General features: G+C 34.9%; 1 protein-coding gene across 3 annotated transcripts in view; it reads right to left on the bottom strand.

Annotated features, from left to right (window-relative positions):
• ACTR5 (actin related protein 5) overlaps positions 1-16,630 on the bottom strand; it is a 52,283-nt gene that overhangs the window by 19,454 nt on the left and 16,199 nt on the right. For all 3 annotated transcript variants that reach the window (XR_012473698.1, XM_074211959.1, XM_074211960.1), the window contains 4 exons: positions 15,679-15,896; positions 14,289-14,471; positions 10,781-10,897; positions 4,287-4,426 (listed from right to left, as the gene is read on the bottom strand). Coding sequence is in view for 2 of the 3 variants with exons in the window: in XM_074211959.1 (XP_074068060.1) it covers positions 4,287-4,426; positions 10,781-10,897; positions 14,289-14,471; positions 15,679-15,896 (658 nt within the window). In the remaining variant the exon portion in view is untranslated. The remainder of the gene's footprint in view (positions 1-4,286; positions 4,427-10,780; positions 10,898-14,288; positions 14,472-15,678; positions 15,897-16,630) is intronic.

Here is a 16,630-nt window from a genome sequence, read left to right as displayed (position 1 = left end):
AAGCCACTTAACCCCATTTGCCTGGCAAAAACCTAAAATAAACAAAGGAAAAAAAAAACCCTTAAGGTAAATATGCTCATATCCAAAAATCAATGTTTCAACAAAACATTTAATAAGCTAGAGCCCATCAAAATTAAAGATTTTTAAAATATGTAAGGAAATATCTTATCATAATGGACCTGAAATTATGAACAGTATTGCAGCAGAAAAGGTCTAGGACATGAAACCAGAAGAAAATGATTTAAGTTCTGTGTGACTCTATATAAATCATAACATCTCTGAGTCTCAGTGTCCTCATTTATAAAAATTAGGGAATGAGACTAGGTGATCTGAAAGGTTTCTACCAGATCTAAACCTATGCTCCCTTAAGTACTTCAAAAAACTGTTTTTTTGGTTTTTACAGGGCAATGGGGTGAAGTGTCTGATGCCAGATTTGAACTCAGGTCTTCCTGACTCCAGGGCCAATGCTCTATCCACTGTGCCATCTAGCTGTCCCCTATATATCAGATTTGTAATCAGGAAGATGAGTTTTCCTGACTCCAGGTCCTGAATTCTATCCCCTACATCATTCAGCTGCCTTGCAATCATTCCTAAATGTAAGCAAATTAATGTTTATTAATGTAACAGATGGAAAATTGAGACACACAGAAATTACTACCTTACAATCATTAAATATGCTCAGATGTATTAACAATTCTATTTTCAAGTTCCTAATGATTACATCTCTTCTCTATTTTTTTGAAGGATCTAGATTTATTTCTTTTATATTATTACAATAATTTTGTTATAAGAGTAAACATAAACCCCACCTCCACCCCCAAGAATATGAGAAACCTCAAGAACAGTGAGAAAAAAATGTACTTCAGTTTGCGTTTAGATTCCAATGGCTCTGTCTCTGGGGTGAATTGTTGTCTTTATCATAAGCCCACCAGAGAAGTTGCTTTAATATTTTTTCCCAATTGCTATTACTAGCTGTATTTCCCTCCACTCTATTCCTTCCCACTCTCCTTTATTCTATTCTCTCTCCTTTCGTGCTGGCCCTGTCCAAAAATGTGTTGTATCTGAGTACCCTCTCCCACAATCTTCCCTCTCTTCTATCACCTATTTCCCCCCTTTCCCCTTATCCCAACCCTTTCTGCTCATTTTTCTCTATGGTAAGATAGATTTCCTCACCCTATTAAGTGTGTATGTTATTTCCTCTGAGCCATTTCTGATGAGAATGAAGGTTCACTCATTCCCCCTTGCCTTTCCCTGTTCCACTCCATTGAAAAGTTTTTTCTTGACTCTTACCTGAAATTTCTTAGCTTCTTCTTCATCTCCTTTCCCTTCCTCCCAGTACTTTCCTTTATCACCCATTGACAGCATCTTTTTACTATATTATACTATATTCCGCTCCTTCCTGAGCCCTGTCTATGTATGCTCCCTCTAACAGCTCTTATAAATGAAAAAGTTCATATGAATTATCAATATCTTCTTCCCATGCAGGAATACAAACAGTTCAACACCATTAAGTTCCTCATAGTTAGTTAGTCCTTCTCTTCCACTCCCTCTATGGTTCACCAGAATCCTGTACTTGCGGAGATCAAACTTTCTGTTCAGCTCTGGTTGTTTCAATAGGAAAGTCTAAAAGTCCCATTTCATTGAAAGTCCATCTTTTCCCTTGAAAGAGGATGTTCAGTTTTGCTGGGTAGTTGATTCTCGGTTGTAAACCAAGATCTTTTGCTTTCTGGAATATCATAGTCTAATCCCTATGAGCTATTAATGTAGATGCTGACAGAACCCATGTAATCCTGACCATGGAGCCCCAGTAGCTGAATTGTTTCTGGTAGCTTTTAGAATTTTCTCTTTGATTTGGGAGTTTTGGAATTTGGCTATATTATTCCTGGAAGTTTTCTTTTTTGGATCTCTTTCAGGAGGTGACCTGCGAATTCCTTTGATTTCTATTTTACCCTCTGCTTCTAGGATCTCAGGGCAATTTTGCTGTATTATTTCTTGAAAATGAAGTCTAGGCTCTATTCCTGGTTGTGACTTTTGGTAGCCCAATAATTTTTAAATTATTTCTTCTGGATCTGTTTTCAAGATCAGTTATTTTTCCACTGAGATATTTCACATTTTCTTCTAACGTTTGGCTTTTTTTTGGCAGTTTTATTTCTTCCTGATTTCTTGCAAAGTCATCAGCTTCCTTTAGTTCCATTCTGCATTTGAAGGAATTATTTTCTTCAGAGAGCTTTTTGATCTCCTTTTCCATATGGCCAATTCTGCTTTTTAAGGCTTTCTTCTCATTTGTCTTTTGTTTTGCTTTTTTTCCATTTGGCCTAAACTGATTTTTTAGGGGGGTTTTTTGTTTTTTTTTTTTTTAGGTTTTTTGCAAGGCAAATAGGGTTAAGTGGCTTGCCCAAGGCCACATGGCTAGGTAATTATTAAGTGTCTGAGACCGGAGTTCAAATCTCCGATACTCCTGACTCCAGGGCCGGTGCTTTATCCGCTACGCCACCTAGCCGCCCCTAAACTGGTTTTTAACATATTATTTTGTTCAGATTTTTTTTTGTTTTTTCTTTCACCAAGCTGTTGATTTGGTTTTCACGATTTTTCTGTATCTCTCTTATTTCTCCTCCCAATTTTTCCTCCACCTCCCTTAATTGCTTTTCAAAGTCTTTTTTGAGCTCATCCATAGTCTGAGCCCATTTTCTATTTATCTTAGAAGTTTTGGATATGGAATCTTCGATTTTGTCATCATCTGAGTATATATTTTGATCTTCCATGGGACTGAAATAATTTTCTATGGTCAGATTCTTTTTCTGTTGTTTACTCATTTCCTCAGCCCAAGACTAATTTATGGCACTTCCAAGGCTTTGGGATTTTTTGGGGGGGACATCCCACTGGGACCTTTATTCCTCCAAGGTCTTATGCTCTCATGCCTGTGCTTTGATATGTGACCACAGAACTCCCCTCTGCCCTAGAGCTATAAGGAAGGCTGTCTTAGTATGGAAGTCTAAACTGCAACCTGGATCCAAGTATGGGCAAACAGCAGAGTCCTGACCCTAGGGAGAGCAGAAAAATTTCTGCAGTCTCCCCTGACCCCTTTACTATCTGTGGGCTGTGTTCTGGAGGTACAGGCTGGTTTCTCCCAATTCACGCTGCAGGTTCTACAGCTGGTGCTCCTCACTCCACAATCATTCTGGTGTAACAATTCTCTCCCCGCCCCTTCAAGTTGTTCCCAGGCTGCACTGTGATTGGAGGCTTTTTCCAACTCCCAGTCCTGGTGAAACACACCTTTCCCATGGAACTTCCAAGTTATCTTGGACTGAGAAAGTGTATCACTCAGTCTTTCTGTGGGTTCTGCCCCTCTAAATTTTGGCTGGAGTCATAACTTGGCAGCTTTTGGAGTTTTGGGGGGAAGGAAATCCTGGAAAATGCTGCCTTCATGCTGCCCCCCCCTTCTATTAACAAAGAATTTTTACAAAAAAATGTTTTTTCTCTCCTAAATGAAATGTTAGCGGGCAAATTATGATAAATGATGTTCCTCACATGACAGAGGAATGGGAGTTCTTATTAATCGATATTCTGATTAACGGATTATCATATATACCCAATCACATATACTTATATCCCCTTTGAATCAAGTAAAATTCCCCAATGTCTAACTTGGTCATCATTTGATATTTTCAAAGGCACTTGAAAATATCACCAGCAATGTTTCAAAGTCATCATTCCAATATCACTTCTTACTGTAATGTCAATGCTCAAAAACTGTCAGGTAACAAAAGTCTTTGATATCATGACAGATGTCAGATCTTACTATATTTATCTCTATGCTACAGGGAAAAGTGGAAATTGGCAATGTAAGAAAAAGAGAAAGCACATACAGCTTTGATCTGGTATTTTTCCATTAGTTCAAGAATGATAAAGTCAAATTCTACCTGCTATAGAGAGCAGAGAAAGAGGAACAGAGGTAGGACAGTCAAAATTGAACATCAACTTCTTCCAGCAGGATTTTTGGTTTCATTTATTTCAGTGTTATGAATTCCCAGAGTTTGATACCATCAATAAATAAGTAAAAGTTTCAAGAGAAAATAAAATTGAGTTTTGTATTACCTGTTGTTTTGAATAGCAATAACAACAATAATAAGAAAGATTACCAAACAAATGAAAGCAAGGAAAAAGCCAGGATGGGGTATATTTTGGAAATTTCTCATACTCAGATCTATATTTAGTCAAATACATTTTATTATTCAGGCCTCTGGTAAATGAAACAGGAAAAAGACTAACAAAAGTTGTTACCTCACCTGTCCAAAACATACTGAATGGTTTCAGCTATCCCAGCCTGTTCTTCTCCAATGAGAGATGGCTGAAAAATGATTTCTGGAGCTCGAATTCTTTCTGTACCAAGAAACAGCTGATGATATTCTGCTAAATTAAACATGGGCTTTAAAGACAAAATGTAACAAAGCATGTTATATATATATAATAAATTATAATGATTCTTTAAAACTTTATAACTATTTGAAACCCAGTTTTCTTTACAAACTTCTCTTAACTCATGAAATACTTTCTATTCATCTATTAAACACTAGGCTCCCCAAGATCAGGAGTTCAGGGGAAAAAATATTCATAAAAGTTCAAGAAAAAGTGAGATGAATAAACTAACCTTACTGGGGATCAAAGAACAGCATTTCAAACTAGTAGGATAAAGAGAGTAAAGGTATGACAAAAGGGAATGATAATGGTATAGTTTGGAAGAGAAAAACAACATACAATTAGCTTGAACTAGGACAATGACAGGGAAATAGAAAGGAAAGAATATACACAGTAGACATTTTAAAAGAAGAAAAAGCAATAATTACATTCTATGAATCTAAGGAAAGGAAAAAATTAAATATGATTCTCAAGTTTTGAACCTGAATGATTAGAAGAATGATGGTACCACTGACAAAGTGGAGAAACTAGAAAAAAAAATGTTTTGTATCATTAATTCATTCAACAAAAATATGTTAAACACCTCCAATAAGCAATGGATTGCTCTGGGCACTGAGGGAAATAGAACAGTTTAAAACATGCTGACTACAAGCTGACGACAATTTCATACTGTATTTGTTTCTTTTTTTTTCTGTTACAAACTCAGATCTTTCCTGCTAATTTAGGCTTATAAACAGATGGATCTATATCAAATAGTTCACAATAACTGCAGTGAAGCAAAAGTACCTACAAATACAAAATATTAAAAAGTGGGGGCAGCCAGGTGGCGCAGTGGATAGAGCACCAACCCTGGAGTCAGTAAGACCTGAGCTCAAATCCAGTCTCAGACACTTAATAATTGTGACCTTGGGCAAGTCACTCAACCCCATTATCATGCAAAAACTTAAAAGTATTAAAAAGCAAGTGTAATGCATGCATTACATGTCTATAACTCCTGCTAGTGGGGATGGGGATGGGGATGGGGAGGGGACAGAGGGTGGTAAATCACTCAAGCTCAGGAGTTCTGAGCAGCAATGAGCTATGCAACTGACTGGATGCCCATATTAAGCCTGGCACCAAACTGGCGAGTCCCAAGGCTAGAGGGATAGAGAAGAAATTAGGATGCTTCAGAAGGGCAAGCTATCCTAGGTTAAAAACAGAAAAGGTTAAAGCTCCTGTGCTAATCAGTAGTGGGACTGCATAGTGGAATCACTCTCAAATTGGGAGAGGGAGATCCAGACTCAAAAACCAAAAATGGACAAAGAAACACAACTTAGTATTCAGTTGCAATTCTTATGCAGTAATCCCATCCATCAAAAAAATATATGCCATGAAAAAAGTTTTTCAAAACTGAGCAGTAACTAACACTTAAGAGCCTTTTATTGATCAAAAGCATATTCGTAATCACTAAAAGTCATTATCTTTGTTGGATTTATATTCATTCTGATGCTAGTACTTGGGAATCTGAGATGAAGAGAAGCTTACTCAAGTGTGAGCAGGAACCATTACTATTTCAGTCTCAGTTTCAGTGCCTTGCAATGATAAATAATTCAGATAAATACAAAAATTAATACTAATGAGTATATTAATGGTTAGAAAATGATTTTAACCTGTAGAGCCCATGTTACAAAGGGTTCAAATTATTTGATACTTCAATAAATCTATGATTTTTAACTCTGTAGATACTCCTTCACATGATACAAATCATAATCCTTCTCCTCTTTATCTTGTGTGACTTTAAAAAAAAAATCCTGATGTCTTTTGCTTTAATATCATGGTCACAACTAGATATACTATCCTAGTCAAACAAATGAGCCAACAGTGACCAGCCTTTTAGCATACACAATATTCTACAAGCATAATGGTTACCAAAGAAGGAAGGTGCTTCCTTGTCACTTGTCCAGGGTCAAGATTGGTTACTACAATTACACTAAGCAGACAGCTTTATTTATTTATTTTAGTTTTCTTTACTTTACCAAGTCATTAATTATATTGTTTTCCTAGTTCTGTTTACTTTACTCTGAATCATTTCAAACAAGATTTTTCACATTTCATTGCAATTTATTACTTATTTCATGCAATATTTGATTTCATCCATAAGCTGAAATCCATTCTAACATTTTCCAACCAAATTCATATACTTTCTTTCAATTTCTTTTTATGTTTTTGCAAGGCAAATGGGGTTAAGTGGCTTGCCCAAGGCCACACAGTCAGGTAATTATTATTAAGTGTCTGAGGCCATGTTTGAACCCAGGTACTCCTGACTCCAAGGCCGATGCTCTATCCACTGAGCCACCTAGCTACCCCTTCTTTCTATTTATTTTTTTAGATTTTTTTCAAGGCAATGGGATTGAGTGGCTTGCCCAAGGCCACACAGCTAGGTAATTATTAAGTGTCTGAGACCAGATTTGAACCCAGGTACTCCTGCCTCCAAGGCCAGTGCTCTATCCACTGCGCCACCTAGCCACCCCTCCTTCTTTCAATTTCTTAAAAGGTCTTTTTGTCCTAAGAGGGCTGGGAGGGAGTATGGAGGGAGAAAAAGGGAAGATTAAGAGAAATCACTGGATCTCACCATTGTGTGAACACTAGTGAATCTCATCACTGCCCTAGTTCTCCCCTACATGTCTGGTTCATCTACTTTTAGGGTCACAGACCTCTCTAAAATAATAACTTTTATGTCATGTCACTTGTGCAATTTTTGTTTGATAACATTGCAATATGTCCACCATGAACTTAGCTCTCCGCTGTCCCTTGGGTAACAAAACTTGAAACTTCCTGCATAAACATCCGGGTTAAATTCTCAAGAAATTATGGCTCTCATTTAGAAGGCATAATAAGGATCTTAAGTTTGAATCAACCAGACCCCATTATGATGCACAAGTTTAATGAAAATAGCAGCATCTAGTAGACATTCTTGTTAAGAAGGAATTTTTTTAATTTGTGTTCTAGCTGTTATGTCATGTGAATGGTATATGTCTTTGGCAAGCTCTGTTATAGTCATCATTTGATATAATCAAAGAGCCAAAATTATCTAAATTGTTTACATTTTTTTTAAAGAATCCTATATCATTTTATAATATGTACATAAGATACCTTATTGAGAAAGGTTCTAAGGCTGTTTTTTCTACTGAATCAGATGGGTTTTTTTTATTCAGCAGATATATACAATAATTAAAAAAAGTCAAAAAACAATTTTGTATTTTATGTACCTGTCAACTGAATAGCTGCAAGGATATGATGTACTATAGAATATAATTTATGAGTTTCTGCTTATCCACTTCAAAACCCATCATCAAAGATGCCTTTGATAGATGGATAGATTAATCTCATAAAAATTTTGAGAGATGAAAAAGCAAGAAATGTGTCCTAAGTTAACTGATATCTTTTTAGTCACTTTGTGGTAAAAATAAAGCCTGAGATTTTTTCCAAAAATTAGGTATCCTCTTCCCTTTCAGATTACTTGATATTTGGTGCTTTAACACTATAAAAACTGTGTCACCTCCAATACTTGGTCTAGTCTAGAAGCTCTTTCCATCTTTGTTTTCTTTATTGTCATTTTTGCTTCCTCATGCTAACATCACTTCTGTGAAGTCAGAATACAAATGTGGAAGTTCTACTTTCATTAAGGAAGTTTGTCACTGAAATGTTAACAGATCTTTTCAATACTTCACCTCCTCACTGACCTCCTAGTTTCACCACACTCTATGGTTTAGTTTGGTTTCCTGCCAAGCCTTCCAGAAACTTTTATTTCCTTCCATTGCTTCTGTCTATTTTATGAGGTGATACTATTCAAATCTTTCAGCATCCTCCATTGTAAGATTTTATAAATGAGTTTATATTTTAAAGTGCTGGCTATAATATCTCTTCACATGGCAAGAAGATAAAATGTCTGTTGGCTAAAATGATTTACAGCCAGCTCTTCTGGTCTCTTTGCCATGGTAATAAATTTACATTAGTTCAACTTTGTCAGGAAATGGTGATATTCCATGTCAGCATCTGTTCTTGTATCTATTTCCAATTTTTTGGCACTAAAAATAAGTGTTCATTTAACCAAATTAGGTTGGCGTTGCCTCAGTTACAAGGCATACCTTCTTGTTTATATTCTCTTTTAATCTGGACTGGATTACAATCTTTATTCTAGACTCTAGAGTCTAGAATAAGTCAATAGTGTGACAGTATACAGACAGCTGATTCCAAAGTGACTGCAGCATTGGTAAGAGGCTATTTCCTGTCTATTAAAATATAATCATTTCATTTTGTGTAATGTCATTTGTTGCTCACAACGTGCATGGTTACCATGAATCACCCTCCTGATTTTCTTCTTAGGTCTTTCTCAAAAAATAAGCATAATTCTTCTTTATAGTTTACAAGTTTTGGTGTTTCTCATTTCCTATTTTTTAATTTTTTTTTTTGGTTTTGCAAAGCAATGGGGTTAAGTGACTTGCCCAAGGTCACACAACTAAGTAATTGTTAAATGTCTGAGGACAAATTTGAACTCAGGTCCTCCTGACTCTAGGATTGGTGCTCTATCCATTGCACCAGCTAGCTACCCACCATTTCCTATTCTTGAATTATGTTTTTCCGTCATGTTTTTTACCATCTTCCCCAAAGACTACTTATGCACTTAAGTCAACAAATATTAATGTATATATTTATTTAATTTGAGGAGTTTTATCAAGTTCTTCATGGATTTTCTCTAGCTCCTCATTCTCTGCAAGTTATTGGCACAATTACTGCACAATCTTTGTGCAGTTTTTTTGTAAATGCTAATAATGAAGGGTGTAACAAAAGGTAACCAATGTCCTGTGAAATATCTGATGCCTCAGACACACCAACTTAGACAACTCCTTTATTTGCATCTCCAAGTAAAGTCTGTAAGACATCCTTTCATTTAGTTGAAATGTCTTTTTGTCTTCCAAGATAACTTATAGCAAGAATGTCAAGAATTATACTATTCAATTCCTTGGATAATACTCATTGGATTAGAATATCACATTCAGAATACCTATAGCTAAACTTTATTAATAGACTATCTAAAATTAATATTTAATATTTAACATCTTTTCTTCCCTTTCTTATCTAGTTCATCACCAATACAGAAGTAGAAAGAAGTCATACAGAACTAAGTGCCATTTTCAATCTTTCATTATTTCAGAAATTTCCTTGTCCAAAAGGAAATCACTCTCATCAAGGAGCTAGCCTTAGAAAGATCAGCCTCTCTATACTTAGCTATGCTAGTTCTTGAAAATTAGATACAGTAAGTTACCAAGATCATTCTTAAAGCTGTTCCGACACAGTAGAACACCACAATGACTGTACTTTACTGGTACAGTCTTCAAGAACTCAGGCTCTTCTCAACAGCACAATTTTGTGAATGTTCAACTAGTTACTAAAAATTTTCCCCAGCGGGTAGATTCCTAACAGCTTTTCAGAGACTCATGTTTTAGAGCTAAAAGAGATAAATGATACAGTAGACTTCCCTGCTTTACAAATCAGGAAGCCATAGATTTCATATCTTTCTAAAATTGTGAATTTCAAAAACCAGAATAACTAGTTAATTTTATCATGATTATTGATGTTCTCACCAAAAGACAATGAAAAAATACATGAAGAGTATAATCAAGATACAGTATATTATCAACATTGTGTTACAGGAATATCTTAACTCCACAATTCCCATCATGCACATTAGGAGATTTTTCCCTTAGAAGCCATTGAGACATTTCCTGTTTGGCTCAGGGGACTAAGGGATTGTTGAAAACACTTTCTTATGTCCTCAGTACAAAGTAGGCTGGAAGGGAGAAGGAAGTTTGCTTGATGGATTACAATAGGTAACAAAAGCAATGGAGATCTGCTTAACTGAATCAACTCAATGTCTATACCCTTACAGAATATCCTTTTCTTACTAAGACAAAGGTAATCATCTTGTGTGTTAACTGTTGAATGACTTCTCATTTTGTCCCAATATTAAATCAGAGGACTGGCTTGAGTCAGACCCAATCTAGCATAACTTATACTTAAGTAGAATAAAAAACATCACTTGAAAACAAGTATGTCTAGAAAAAGAATGGGGTTGGTCACATAATAAATGGAGAGGTTAACTATTGCACTAGTGGCCACAAAACATTAAAAAAAAAATCAGAGAAAGCTCTTAATTTTAAGTATTAGAACATCTATAGAGGATTATAAGAAGACAAGAATGAAGAATAACACAGGATGAGAGTATGGCTAAATAGGAAATAGTACCCATGTTTATGTGATCACAGATTTATTAAATTTTTAAAAATAGATTCCATTAAATGGTGATGGGTTATTAGAATCAAACCTGTACAGAAGTAACTGGCTTCTCCACTTCAGGTGTCTCCTCAGAAAATAGAGGTTCAAAATCATTAATGTTTTCCACATCTTCTAGAGATTGTTCAAGTTGTTCCAAGTCAGGTGTCTGAAAGTGAAAGACATTCTGTAACTTCAATGAACAGCAAAGATTTCAATTTTAATCCTAGCTACATCTTATTATAGGATGGAATATGAACTTGTCTGAAAGTTTAAAAATCTAGATTAAAAAAATATGAAAAAACTTCAAAGGCTTATAAAATGATCACACACTAATGGCTATTTTAAGAAGACTTTTAAGAACTGAAAGTCATTAAATTGCTTTGACTCCCATCTCAGTTTACTCCACCCCCCTTCATAATTTATTCAGATTTTATCGATTCCTTAAAGTCCAACAAATTCCACCTTCCTTTGAAAAGACATCTGTGACCACACTCACATTTCAGGAAATATTTTGTGTCAGAGAACCAGCTTGGCATTAGGATACTACTGTCAACTAAATAGAAAAATTGATGCTATTTACACTGAGTAAATAAAGCATGGCAGCTAAATGTTTTTAACCCATTAAGTTGAAGAGTTATTAGTTTTTGTTAATGCATATGAAACGTTTTAATGGGTTCTGAATTATACCAGGAGTTCAAAAATTCAAAAAAATATCAAAAAATGAAATAATTTCAGTAATAGTGATTTAGACTTTAGTACTATCTCATCTCCTTTATTTAAAAAAAAAGAGATGCTATATTAAAAGCAGAGCCATATCCTAGGTATTGTACAAATCTAATTTAAAAATAAACCTTCTTCCTACTAGGAACAGAAATGATGTGAGCCATTAGCAAGTTAGGAAAACATAAGCTGTATCAAGTAGTGGCTAAGTGAAGCTAACAGATCTTCCATATTAGGGAGTATTAAGATCACTGAACAGTATGCTTATGGACAGTACTCTAAACTAATGAAAGTGAAACCTGCTCATGCAATTAAAATATCAATATATTTCAGAAAACATGATATGATTACACTTAATCAGGATGATACTTTTTTATGGAAGAAAAAACTAGAAGGAAAGTGATTGCCCAACAATTAAGGAATGGATAAACAAATCGTATATGACTGTAATAGAATTTTATTGCATCATAAAAAATGATAGATATGAAGAATTCAGAGGAACTCAATAAAATTTATGTGAGATGAAAAGTGAAGTAAAGAGAAGCAGAACAATTTACATAACGATCACAATAATATGAAGGAAAATAATACTGAAAAATCTCCAAATCTGTCACCAATTATAACTTCCAAGGACTGATAAAACAAGAAGATAGTAGACTATAGAGCATGATAAATTACACACTTTAAAGCATATTCAATTTATTGATGTGCTACCCATTGGGGGCAGGAGAATCACTGAAAAATGGCATATTAAAAAAGGAAGGCCCACAGGATACCCCTCAAAATAGGAAAAAATATACACTCTTTTAGAATCATGTATTCAGAAGGAAAAATGCAAATCTTTCCAAATCAATATGTTTAATGGGTCACACATTAAAAATAATTTAGTCAAAAAGGGGAGAAGAGTAGGTGGAGAGAACTTGAGATTAAGGGAAGGTAGAGAAGTTGGTGAGAAGAAATTGAGTGGCAGACAGTTTTCAGAAGAAATAAAAGTTATTAATAATGTTAAATCTCAGTACAGATTAAAGAAATTTAAATAACTTTGAGGTACCACCTCAAACATATCAAGTCAACTAACATGAGAGAAAAGGAAAAATAGGGACACTAATGCTCTATGTGTGGAGCTGGGAAGGGGTCTAAACCATTCTGGAGAACAACTTAGAATTATATAGCTCAAAGGGCTATAAAATGGTTATATCCTTTGACCCAGCAGTATCACTACTAGGTCTTTATCCCAAAGAGATCAAAGAAAAGGGGAAAGGTCTATATGAATAAAAATATTTAAGAGCACATGTTTTTTGTGGTGGCAAAGAATTGGACATTGAGGGAATATCCATCAACTGGGGAATGATTGAACAAATTGTGGTATATGACTGTGATGGAATACTACTGTACTATAAAAAATAGCAAGGGGGAATGGTTTCAGAAAAACATGGGAGAACTAATACAAACTGAAATGAGCAAAACCCAGCATTGTATTACAATAGCAATATAAGGATGATCAACTAAGAAAGATTTAGTCATTCTGATCAAAGCAATGATACTAGACAATTTCAAAGGACCAAGATTAAAAATGCTATACATCTTCAGAGAGAGAACTTTTGAAATCTGAATACAAATCAAAGGATAATTTTTTCCCTTTATTTTCTTGCTCTTCTTTTTGCAATATGGTTAATAATATTATTAATGTTATTCATTATTTCATATGCATAACTAATATCATTGCCTGCCTTCTGAATAATGTAGAAGAGATAGGAAGGAAAGAATTTGGAATTCAAAACTTTTTTAAATGTTAAAAATTAATATTAAGAAAAACCTTAACACTATTTGGGAAATCTGGAAACCAAGAGAAAAAAGGTACAAAGCAAGATGAACAAAGGCAGAAATAGAATTAATATTTTCATTTAAGTATATTATAAACCACCTAGACTGAAAGAAGAAATAGATGAAGAGTACGAGAATCAAATCACAAAATCAGTTACAAAGTCATGAAATAATGAAGAGAAGGGGAAGATGAAGGAATATTCTTAGCTAAACTTCTTTCTGTTAATTTACATATTTTTCAGTTCTGTTTAACTCTGTGTCCCCATTCAGATTTTTCTTGGAAAAGTTATTGGAATGGTTTGCCATTTCCTTTTCCAGATCATTTTACAGGTGAGGAAACCAAGGTAAATAGGGTTAAGTGATTTGCCAGGGTCACACACAGTTCATGTCTGAGGCTACATTTGAACTCAGGTCTTTCTACTCTAGGCCTGACTATCTATTCACTGTGTCACTTAACTGCCCTCTAATATTTCAAACAACTGTTAATTCAATGGTTTGAACAGTCTCTCCACTGATATAATCCAGAATAACTTTGTACCCAAGTGAATAGATAAATGAATGAGTTGTTTGGACAAAATACGCTAAGTGCTTTACCTATATTACATACTGAAATATGGAAAGGAAGAATAATTATTAGTATCAATGTGGTGACTGGATCATATGCCAGGATGTTCATGTTATTCTTTCATCTCATATGCCTTCCTTCTTTCTTGATGTCCTGGCCCTATGCACTAAGGAGATTCCTAATTCTATGGTTCCAATGATTGCATCCACTCTATCAACTCAGCCTCCTCTTTCTGCTCTCTCACTGGACACAATAGCAATCAAATGCAAAGAGAAAAGGAAAAGGTTGCTTTGCCAAAACAGAAATGGGCAGGAAAAAATAAAACTGGTCTTCTTTCTGAGGTGTTAACTTATTCCTTTTACTAAGTATCATTTGATTAGAGAAAGGACCCAAAAGGAAACTCATTCTCTGTCTAGTCCACTTGTTCTCTCAGGGGCCTTTCAATTACCTCTGGTTTAGTATCTACAACATCTACTTCAATATTGACTTCTGCCTGGAGGATTTTCTGCTTAGTTTGTTCCACTGACAAACTCAGTTTTTGTATATAAGACTGCAGCTCCTCTGGAGAATCCATGTTTAATTCTACCAAGGCTTTGTGAAATTGATCCATCTGACCATCTTCTAGAAGTTCCTACAATGAGATTGTTGAGAAGTTCAATTAGTTGAAGATTAAGAGTGTGTGTGTGTGTGTGTGTGTGTGTGTGTGTGTGTGTGTATATATGGATATATAAAATCACAGAAAAGAAAGACAACAAGGCTTTAAAAATTCTTAGACAAAAACAATTTTAAAATATCAGACTTGGAAAGGACATTTCATAACATTTTATCTATCATCCAAGGTGCATGTACTAACTCATTCTCAGAACCAAGTACATATTTTTATCACCTTAAGCAACCCAAGCATGATATGTACTTCAATACTTCAAGCATCTATTATTTCACTGGTATGGATATAATTCAGAGTCTCCAGGTGCCTTATTAAATGGTTGAACAAGTTGTTTGACCAAAAAATTCATTACCTGATCTACCAGAAGGTAATAAGCATTTAGCTAGGCTTAACCTCAGATAATAGATACACAATGTAATCTACTACTGGGTATAACATATAGAGAACCTGCATATCAGCAAAAACATTTAGTTTGTGATTCAGGTTAACTATTGATTATGTTATAATGGGGGTGTTGACCTGGTTTCCCTCTGTGGCTAATTATTGTGCCAAAAGATTTTTAAATAAATGAATGTAAGCTGCAATAAAATGTGATAATGAAAAAGAATTTGGGTTTATCATTGTAGATTCGACCTTAAAGTATATTAAAAATTTTTTAATTTCCATTAATCTACAGAAATCTCCCTTAAAATTCTATTACAATTTAATCCATTTTCTTTTATCCTAAACAAAGCCTGAAATTTTCAATCCCAGATTTGCTGCTTAGAGTAAATTTAAGGTTAGCTTGGAGTTTATACTTTACTTTTAAAATGAAAATCCAGATATAATTCTTCCTTGACTTTAAAAAAAATCTCTTTTAACCATGGTCTCTTAACTATGTCCCACAGTTCCAAAATCTTTATTTTTATACTAAAGACAAATTGTTGGTCTAGGCTGGGAATTTTCTTTTTTTAGGTTTTTTTGCAAGGCAATAAGGGGTAAGTGGCTTGGCCAAGGCTATACAGCTAGGTAATTATTAAATGTCTGAGGTCGGATTTGAACTCAGGTACTCCTGACTCCAGGGCCAATGCTCTATTCACTGCATCACCTAGCCGCCCCTAGGCTGGGAATTGTCACAGAAGAAGCTTTAATCTTCCTCTGGTATACATGCTAAATATTAATATGCCATTACTTGCACAAAGAGAAGTCTGTCCAGTCGTTCTTGGTCAAGTTGCAATTTTTCTTCTCGTCGTCGAGCATTAAGTTCCTGAAGTCGACGCAGCTGCTGCTGTCGCCTTTCCTGCTTTTCTTCAGACGTCAACGTACTACCAAGCAGTTTGCTGGAGAAGGGGAGCTGCATCTTATGAACATTATTTTCATAATATTCAGGAGATCTCCACTTCTGCAATTCTTTTTTTAATTTTAGACAATTATTAGAGGGAAACATTATTATGGATGAACAATAAGTTAAATACAGTAATATTTATTAAAACATTAGGAATCAAGAAGATGTGGATTCTGATTACAGCTATGTCACTAATTAGCTTATGTGACCTTGCATTATCACAGTCTCTGGGGACTTGAGTATCCTCACCTTTAAAATGAAAACACTAGACCACATGATTATGAAGGGTTCTTCCAACTTCAGAAAGATACTCTGTTGTCAGAAATTCTCTCATAAGTAAAAATAACAAAAGCAGCATGGAGGTATATTACAGGAGGTGGGGAAGGAAAAATACCAAGAATTCAGATACCAACTGAAATTATGTTAATAGAAATGAGGAGAGCAAAAGGAAATATTTGCTCAAGCACGAAAAGAGGTCTAGAAGAAAAGAACCTATAGATAGAGTTGTACTATAGCAAAATAAGTCCCAGGTACCAAAGAAATCTGACTTGGATGCATTCAGTTCTATAAACTGCTTTTGCTCATTCTCATCAGGGATAACTATAATACATCATAGTATGCTAATGTGAAGAATGAATTCCGGGAGTTAGGTGGCACAATGGATTGAGCAAAAAGACCTAAATTTAAACCCAACTTCAGTCACTTACTAGCTTTGTTACCTTTGGCAAATCACTTAACCTCTATCCATCTCAGTTTCCTCAACTGTAAAAATGGAAATATTATCTCCCAGACTTATTGT

This window comes from Macrotis lagotis, chromosome 1 (assembly GCF_037893015.1).
Source record: "Macrotis lagotis isolate mMagLag1 chromosome 1, bilby.v1.9.chrom.fasta, whole genome shotgun sequence".
Taxonomy (NCBI): Eukaryota; Metazoa; Chordata; class Mammalia; order Peramelemorphia; family Peramelidae; genus Macrotis; species Macrotis lagotis.
This window is presented reverse-complemented; position numbering and strand designations above follow the sequence as displayed.